General features: G+C 46.8%; 1 protein-coding gene across 1 annotated transcript in view; it reads right to left on the reverse strand.

The window, feature by feature from the left end:
• The window catches only part of iqsec2b (IQ motif and Sec7 domain ArfGEF 2b), a 29,723-nt gene that overhangs the window by 7,698 nt on the left and 12,638 nt on the right, over window positions 1-9,387 (reverse strand). Inside the window, 9 exon segments of the mRNA XM_017036066.2 lie at window positions 115-258; window positions 773-939; window positions 1,065-1,187; window positions 1,583-1,744; window positions 1,825-2,120; window positions 2,240-2,293; window positions 2,295-2,888; window positions 2,977-3,294; window positions 4,045-4,336. Of these exon segments, the coding sequence (XP_016891555.1) occupies window positions 115-258; window positions 773-939; window positions 1,065-1,187; window positions 1,583-1,744; window positions 1,825-2,120; window positions 2,240-2,293; window positions 2,295-2,888; window positions 2,977-3,294; window positions 4,045-4,336 (2,150 nt within the window).

Genomic DNA, 9,387 nt, shown 5'->3' on the forward strand with positions numbered 1-9,387 from the left:
ACCTGTTGGGGGGGGGGAGGGCGAGCCTTCAGTTTATGGTGACAACGTGTGGCCGTTGTATGTAACAACAACAGGAATGACAGTAGCAGGAGACCTGAGCGTCTCCGTGGTAACTGACCGGCTTCTTGCCCACGATGACTCGCTCCACCGCCTGTACTTGGGAGACGTGGTCGTCGTTGGTGCGTAACTCCCACTTCTGGATGCGCTGGTAGATTCCGACCAGCAGGTCCCGGGGTATATCCTGACCGTTGTCCACACCTTGGATTAGGAAAAAGACAACAAACAAACAACCAAATATTGTTAAATAAAATAAAAAAAACAAACAAACAAGAAAACCCATCACCCTTTACATGGTATAGAATAGAAATATTTTTTAAATTATTTATTTGTAATTAATCACCATATTGTCCAAAATTATTAAACATTTGTTTATCTGTATTTTTTAAAAAGTTTTTCAAACTTTAACGTACTGAACCTTAACGATCCTGTAATGATCCTTCAACTATCGGTCCATGGTACCGGTCAGTACTGACTGACCGGTACCATGTGTCTTTGTTTGATTGGATCCTGTCTAATCTTCAAATCAGGATTAAAAGATATAAGGGTCATTGTCACATTTTTAAAAAGTGGAGTTCAAATCAGCATTAAAAGATATGTGGGTCATTGTCACATTTTTAAAAAGTGGCATTAGATAAACCTAACCTACCTGGTTTCATCTAAAACCAGCCTATTTCGGCTGATTTTTTTTTTGCGGTGCTTTATGTGTTTTTACCTCTGAGGTTCTTGATGAAATCCTCCAGTTTCATCTTCCTCTCAGCCTTGACGTTGGGACTGTACATGTCTGTGTTGAGGAGGATGATGGCGAAGGCCAAGATGAAGATGGTGTCCGGGTTCTGGAACTGTCGGACCAGGGTTGGGTTACACACACAGTACCTCTGACTGCAGGAGAGACCAAACCGACAGGGTCAAAGATGAAGACGTGACACGCAGGAACAAACACCAACAACGGTTTCTCTGCAGACTCTGACTCTGACTCAGACTCAGACTCAGACTCTCACACGGACCTGAAGGGCGTCATGAGCCGCTCCACCTTCTGGGCCTCTCCCTGGACTTTGATTTGAGCCTGGAACTTCCTGAGGGCGTCGTCCAGGTCCATGCCTGAGAAGTCCATCTCATCCACCACGCAGCTGAAAAACACACACATCAGACAACTAACATCCTGTGTTCCACTCCCTGTCGACAAACAACACAAAGCCACAAGTCACACAGAGATTGTTTTTGACTCCACCTCACGGCCTCAGACACCGGAACGTTCCTCCACACAAATCATCTACATGTGAAGAGTCAAATACTGGAGGTAAAAAAACTTGCTGCTGAATTAGGGAGAAAACAGCGTTTGTTTGTGGCAACAGTCAGTGGAGATTTAAAGAAAGGACGTGAAATACAGGTATTAAATAAACAACATGGAGTGAGTGAGTGGAGGAGGCCGAGCTGAAGACAAATCAAACCTATTAATATCAGAAAAACAGAGCATAATAAATAATGAAGTCATGACGAGGAGATGGTCTCAGCTCCGACTCACTCTAACACGTCTTTGTTGAACTGCTTCTGGCGGTTTCCGAGGAACTCCCCGATCATCTGCCTGCTGAGACCCTTCCTCTCCAGGATGAAGCGAGCGATGCCGACCGGAGTGTCGGAAACGAACGACCGTTCGATCAAGTACTGGATCCCTTTCTCTGGTTTCCTGCAGGAAGACGCACAGGGTTAGGGCACAGAGCGGACAGATTAAAGCTCACGTTTGGACAAAGAGCGTCATCTTCTCACTTGTTGAAGAGGTTGAGACCTATACGGTACTGACGCCTCTGCACCACGTCGCTGTTGAAGGGCGGAGAGTCCCAGCTGTGGCGGCTCTCCCGCTGGTACGTCTGTTTGCCCAGAGCGGGCAGAGGCTCGCGGAGGCTGTCCTGCGACGAGGAGCCGGAGCTGCAGTTGACCGTCTCGTTGGAGTTTGTGGTGGAGTTGAGCGAGTCGTTGTCTCCGTCCGAGCAGCACGGCTGCTCCAAACCACCGGGGGGCAGAGGCGCGGAGGAGGAGGAAGACAGCGGCGTCGTGGGGGGCTGCTGCGGCGAGGACGACGACGAGGGCGTGTCGGGGTACTGGTGGTGGTGGATGGGGTGGTGGTGGTGGTGGTGGTGGTGCGGCGTCACCTGATGAGGGATGTGCGTGGGTAAAGGTCGGCTGGAGGCCCGGGTCTGACCCTGGGCCGCCGCCGCCGTGGAGGGCTGGCGGGTGCCGCCTGTGTTGGGGGTGTGTTTGAGGGTTCCCTGGGGGGAGCCGGACCCCACCCCGGGCTCCTGCTCGTAGACCAGCTGCCTGCTGAGGGAGCCGCGGTCTGAACGGTCGCTCATGTCCACCGAGCTGTCGCTGGGCGGCTCGATGGTGAGGAGGGGCAGGTGCGCCCCCCGCAGACGGTAGTCCCTGCACTCCGTACAGGGCGTGCTGCGTCGGCTGTTACTGCTGCCCCCTCCCTCGGTGTCCCTGCTGTCCTCGCGGCCGCCGACGCCCCCCCCGGGGCCCCAGTACTCCGTGTCGGTGCTGCTGGGTGCCCTGTCCAGGGACAGCGGTGACGAGGGCATCCCATCATCCATGTAGAGGGTGACATCGCTGTACGACGTGGCCGTGCTGTCGCCGTGCATACTCAGCCCGCCGCCCGCCCCCCTCCCTCTCTCGCCCAGACCTCTCTGGGAGGACGGGTTGCTGCTGCTGCTCCACACGCACTCCCCAAAGTCCTCACTCGTGCCCCCGCCCTCCCTGCTGCCCTCCTGGGAGTCGTTGCGACCGGTGCGGTAGGTGAGGGCGTCGTCTATGGAGTCGGCCAAGGACTTCACCTGGTGGACAAACGCAGAACAACATGAAGAAAACTGTCAGTGCACAAAATCACATTAATGAAAAAAATATTTCTCATTCCATTCCGACCTGTTTGGAGAAGGAGTCTTCCAGGTGGGTGTAGTCTCCCGGTCGCTCGGCGTCAGGAGAGCGAGGCGGGCCGACGGCCACGCTGTGTGTGAAGTTGGTCTGTGTCTGGGCCTGCTGCTGCGGCTGCCGCTCGTCGAATGAATACTGCAGCCTCATGTTGGAGAGGATGATGCGGCGGGTCATGCGGCTCTCCGAGGCCGAGCTCCTGAGGCGCTCGAAGTTCTTGTTCATGCGATACTGCCTGAAGGCCGTCTGAATGGTCCGGGCTGCTCTGCGACTTACAAACGAGCCTCCGTACTTCCTCTCCAGCATCTCCACCTGGGGGAGGACGAGGGACGGAGACAGTAGAGTCACAGAGACGATGGTCTGAACAGATCTGAGACCAGTTTCAGTTCTGGTTCTGTTTATTCCATTAAACTGAACAAACTGAAGGGTTTGTCTTTGATGTCTTTAAAGGATCAAAGGTTGGCACTTACTCCCCCCTCTGGTGAAAGTATGGAAGCAGGTGTGTTCCTTACATTTAAACAACGCCACCTACTGTACGACTTCCAAACAGTTACAGCTGAGGAGAGGAAGTTTATTTTTGTCTCCAAAAACAAATCAATTTTATTATGTTGAAAAAAGAGGGATTTTTTTTTTAAATTTCATTATGAACATTTTGATTTCTTTTTTACACAAATTGTTAATAAAATAAAATAAAATGACTGTTGTTACCTTCTTATAATGATTTTTTTTTTTAGGAGAAAAACCAGTTTGAAAGAATCTCTAAACAGAAAACTTCAGTCTTAAAATGACTTCAAACATTTTCTCAGTCTGTTGCTATATTGACCTATTTAATATATTAAAAAAATCACTTTGGGGTCTAAAATAAATGTTCCTATATTGATCTATTTGATATAAAAAAAAAATCACTTTGGGGTCTAAAATAAAGCAAACTTTCCAAAGTTTGTCGCTCCATGTTAGCATTATTGCTAAGATGCTACTGAAACAATCGAGGAGTTCCTGATCTACAGCTGCTCAGACGTTGGTCTGACGGTCCGCCCTGCTCTCAGACCTCCTGACTGGTACCTTCTTGTCCTGCAGGTCTGTGGACAGTTCATAGCTGTCTGACAGGGCCTTGCATCTCTTGTTCTCCTCCTCCTCCTGTTTGCGCAGCGCCAGGCTGGCAGGCTGGTGGCGAGTCCGGAGCGCCCAGGCCAGACTGGCCGAGCTGGAGCCCACCACGCATGGAGCGATCCTGGTCCCGGACGGTGCGGCGCTGCTGTCACTGAAGCGCTCCGAGCCCCGCAGGTACGACGTCTGGGTGAAGGAGTTGTCCTTGTGGGCGCCCCCTTCTGGAGCCTGAGAGTCTCCCTCCACACTGAAGAAGAAGAAGAAGAAGAAGAGGAAGAAGAAGAAGAAGAAGAAGAGGAAGAAGAAGAAGAAGAAGAAGAAGAGGAAGAAGAAGAAGAAGAAGAAGAGGAAGAAGAAGAAGAAGAAGAAGAAGAGGAAGAAGAAGAAGAAGAAGAAGAAGAAGGTTTGAGAAGTTCAGGTCACATCAAACCTCAACGTTAAAAAGTTACTGCCGACTGTAAATACTGCAGACTATGAATACTGCAGACTGTGAATACTGCAGGTTTGAGAAGTTCAGGTCACGTCAAACCTCAACGTTAAAAAGTTACTGCCGACTGTGAATACTGCAGACTGTGAATACTGCAGACTGTGAATACTGCAGACTTACATGTAGAACTTAGAGCGACGCGGACTTAACCATCTCTTAGTGGAATTCATGTCGGAGTCGTCTCCTGCAGCTCTGCCCTGAGGCGGCCACCGAACCTCAGACCATAATCTTCACTGTCTGTTTTTTATGCCGCTGCTGATCCAGCAGACAGAAAGACCGCTGCCCTCCTTCTTTAATGAGTACACGGGATGGGGTTAAAGTACTACTACAGTACATGGACCGTCCTCCCTCTTTCAGTTTCTGTCTCCGTCCCTGTCTCTCTACCGCTGCAGTGACAGCACGCTTCACTTGAGGGATCACCAGTCACCAGTTCAGACACTCAGAACTCAGAACTCCACCTCTGTCTCACTCAGGCCACAACATACTGGAAAAACCAGGTTGTTGTGTCAGCACAGACACCTGCAGCCGGCGATTAAATATCACCAGACCAAACGCACACAAGAGAACGTGTCCCTGAGCCGGTCAGCGGGGACGACGTGCACAAGAGCCGACACAGGATTTGCAGTAAAGTCACCGGTGCATTTTTGGTTTTTACAAAAACAAAAAACCAATCCTGACTTTTGACAGAACAGAAAAAGTCACCAGAAAAGAAGAAGAAAAAAAATCCTTTAGTTTCCTGACATGAACGATGAAGTGAAATTCATAAAAAAAAAACCCATCCAGTCAGAACCCAGTGCTGCCAGAGAACTTTACACACACACAAACACACACACACTCCTTTCTGCCCTTGGTCAAAGCCACGCCCCCTGCTGTCAGCTGTGCAGAGAGCAAAGAAATCCAGGATCAAGAGGGAAAAAAGATGGATTCAGAGTCAGATGTCAGTTAGTCCTCAGTCTGACGTTCGTCATCACAGCCCAAACATGGAGATGAGCATTTTAATTGGTTCATTTAAACGTAGGATTTTGTGACGCGCCCCCACCCCCCCCCCCCCCATTAGTTCGGCGGTCACTTCCTCTGCTAAACACCGGCGGGGGAATAAAAAACAATGCAGCGTCTGTGAGCAGGACATCCTGAACACATGACCAGGCAACGATTACTGCTGAGTCTGTGACTGAGAACAACTGACGTGAAGTTACATAACAAGAGTCACCGGGGAAAATAACAGGGATGAGGAGAGACGGGCAGTAGTGCCATCTACAGGACACAACGCGCCACAACAGCTGTGGGCTTTTATTTTTTTTACCTCAGAGAAATAGACTTGAAGTTAAATTATTATATATAATTAATTATTAATGAAATATGAAATAAAATGAAATCATTTATTATTCAACATCTGTTCAAATCAAAAACTGAGAACTAAAATCCACCAGGGTTCATAACTTTATTATTATCTTCGTATTGGAATTTGTGTTTAATCATCGACTGTGAATTAATTTTTTTTTTTTAAAATCTTAAATCCGTTGTGATATGTTTGTAATTTCTGATCTTTCAGTTTGTGCCCATCTAACTTTTGACCATTCCTCGACTATCTTTCTATCCTCGTTTTTTCACCAGTGATTAGAAGACTAGAAGTTGAGGGTGGAACATTTTTAAACACAAATTTTAAATTTAAATTTTGGCTCAAATACAGGAACAACTTCAGCTACTAAGACTGACAAATAATATAAAACAACAGTTCTTAAAGGAAATGTATCAGCCACGAAGCTACATTTGTTAGTTCGTCTTGGTTATATTTCTATTGACATTTTTCCATATTACGTCTTGGTTATATTTCTATTGACATTTTTCCATATTAATAATTTGTATTAGTCACAAAAAGAAACAGGTGAATTCCAACAATAATTCATCTGAATTAATCAGGACTAACAGCGACTAATCAACAGCTGTCCTGCGGTTCATCAGATTAACGTTGTACATACGACGCAACAGGAAATTTAAAGCCCTCGTCATGTGACACCTGAGGGCAACTACACATGTATGTTTACATATTACTGTTTGACTGACAGCTGCGCCCTGAGGTGTTGACCAGGTTGGATCTCACAGCAACTTCAAACAGAACTTTTATATATAATATTTAAACCTCCTTCATCAATCAACATAAACGTGTGACACATTCTGCCTGAACCTGCTCGACTTCCTGTGCAGAGAACACACACACACACACACACACACGCGCAGCATCGTTAGGTAATAATTTAAACATATAGCTTCTCCAGACGGTAAGAGGAAAGGCTGGTTCTCAGCCTGTGTAAACAGACGGTCGTTCTGAAGGAGCTGAAAGTCAACGCTCTGCGAATTCATTAAACCAACACCGAGCTGCTTTGCTAATAGTTTCTCCCCCGGTGCGTTAACATTTACTATTCCTCCTCCTGTGCTCCTTAAATAGAGAAAGTNCTGTGGGACCTCCGTGGGCGGTGAGGCAGCTGTTAGGATGAGAAGCGTAGTTGCCATGACGATGCATTGACTGTTATCACCATAAAGGTGGGTGTTGACCACGCTGCGCAGGTCGTACACGACGGTCGGCACAAGAATCCGAGAACGCGTTCGAACCAACAACTGTACGACGACACAATCGTGGGCCAACGCTGTCGCTTTGATCAAATTCAAATAAAATAAAAAAGTCTTCGCAAACCCACACGTGCTACCACCGGAGGCACCATTGGGTAAGTGGTTCCTCTAAGGCAGGGGTGTCAAACATACGGCCCGCGGGCCAAAGCTGGCCCACTGGGGGGGTTCAATTGGGCCAACTTGATGAATTTTGAAAGTGAGTCATTAAATTATATTTCATTAAATATTGATATTTTCTGATATTCTTGTACGTATTTGCATGAAAACAAAGGAGAAAAACACGGACTTGTTGTTATTTATGGGTAATTATGTTGTGATTCTACTGGTCCAGCCCACTTGCGACTAATCAGGCCGTATGTGGCCCACGAACCACAATTAGTTCGACGCCCTTGCTCTAAGGGCTCGAACCCAGGACATTCTGTGTGTAAGGCAGACGTGCCAAACAACTCTTCACCACCGCACCGCTTCTGTCAGAGAAACAGGGGAACCGAGCCAACGTTCCTCTGGACGGAGACACAGGTAGACACAGCAGGACGGGTGTGAGGCGGACGTCCAAGCGTCAACATCAGCAGGGACAGATGGTGTTTTTATTCCACTGAGTCACCCACACCGTCCACACACTGTCTGTGAGCCACATGTCGGGCTTTTTCTTTTTTTTGTAAATATGTATACATTTTTAACTCCTGATTTTATCACCAACACATTTGCTCTGCTGCACAGATAGGGGGCGCTCTGTTTAGTTCCTGAAGAGAAATGTGTGGTTTTTTACACAAGAATCAAATTAGAATTCACAAAAAAAAAACAAAACAAAACCTGTCATCTATGGACCGTGTCTGTTACCGTGTCTGTTACTGTGTCTGTTACTGTGTCTGTGAACCAGCCCTGACTCACTGAGGGACATAAAGGGAACAGGAACCACAGTCGACAGAGAAATCCAGATTAAAGAAAATGGAAAAGACAATGAGGTGTGAAGAGTAAAAGACAGAGACGATCGTTTGGCAACAACGAGGTTTCCATCTGTGTGAGTGTGTGTGTGTGTGAGAGTGTGTGTGTGTGTGTGTCAGGTGGACAGTGCCATCAAACCCACAGCAGGACACGGAGACGAGAGGATTAACAGTGCTGCTGTGGACACACAGACAATGATGAGACCACAGACACATGTCTGTGGACAGACGTGTCTGTGGACAGACCCGTGTCTGTGGACAGACGTGTCTGTGGACGGACCCGTGTCTGTGGACAGACCCGTGTTCTATCTCTTTATGATTGACATTTATTGAAAACAAAAACATGTTTTAAAATAAAGTTCCTAACTCCTAAAAACCACTGGACTACAGTGAAGTCGAGCCTCATAAAAATGAAAAGATTTACGTTTTCGTCCCCGACTTCTGACCGGAACAGTCAGCCGTTGGGTTTCTCGCTCACGGGAACGTTCTAGTGAACTCTCTGTCATGCGTTTTTTTTTTTTTTTACAAACGAACAGAAGACAATCAGAATCATTCATGGGTCAGAATGAAGCATTCCCCAAACGCCAACTCTCTGAGGCCACTTCACTGTCTCAGTGTGTGAGCTCACCATCACACACACACACACACACACACACACTGTTGACTTCTGTGAGTGCGACCCAGACACTCAGACTTTTTTGTTTCAGTGTTTTGTTTTGTTTTTACATCACAGCCACCTGTGAGTGAATTAACATTTAAAAAGTTTAGCAGAGCTGGAAAAAAAAAACACGGCGTTTTTCTGACAATCATCGAACATTTAAAAACCTAAAAACAGTTGGTTTTCGCTCGTTCAGTGAAGATTTCTTCAGTGACAGTTGGTATTTGACATCTGCTGCAACTATTCTGAGACTCTCTCTCTGCAAACTGCATCATTTGGATGGTTTTTTTTTTTTGACTGACTGACTGACTGCCTTCCAGGCTGGGAATTAATAATTTGGCCTTGTCTGTGTGAAATATGGAAAGAACAGCAGAAAAAAAAAATGAATATTTAAAATGACATGTAGCAGTTTTTTTTAGTTTTAACTAGAGCAAAAAAAATGATGTAATTTGTGTTAAACTATTCACGTTTACACTTCTAACATCAGCGACTGGTTCATCTGGATTATTCCGAGCATAAAGATGATGTCACGATGATGTCATGTGGATTCTGTCACGCCGGTTTCATCCTGAATATTTTTT

This window comes from Cynoglossus semilaevis, chromosome 10 (assembly GCF_000523025.1).
Source record: "Cynoglossus semilaevis isolate Cse_v1.0 chromosome 10, Cse_v1.0, whole genome shotgun sequence".
NCBI classification, from domain to species: domain Eukaryota; kingdom Metazoa; phylum Chordata; class Actinopteri; order Pleuronectiformes; family Cynoglossidae; genus Cynoglossus; species Cynoglossus semilaevis.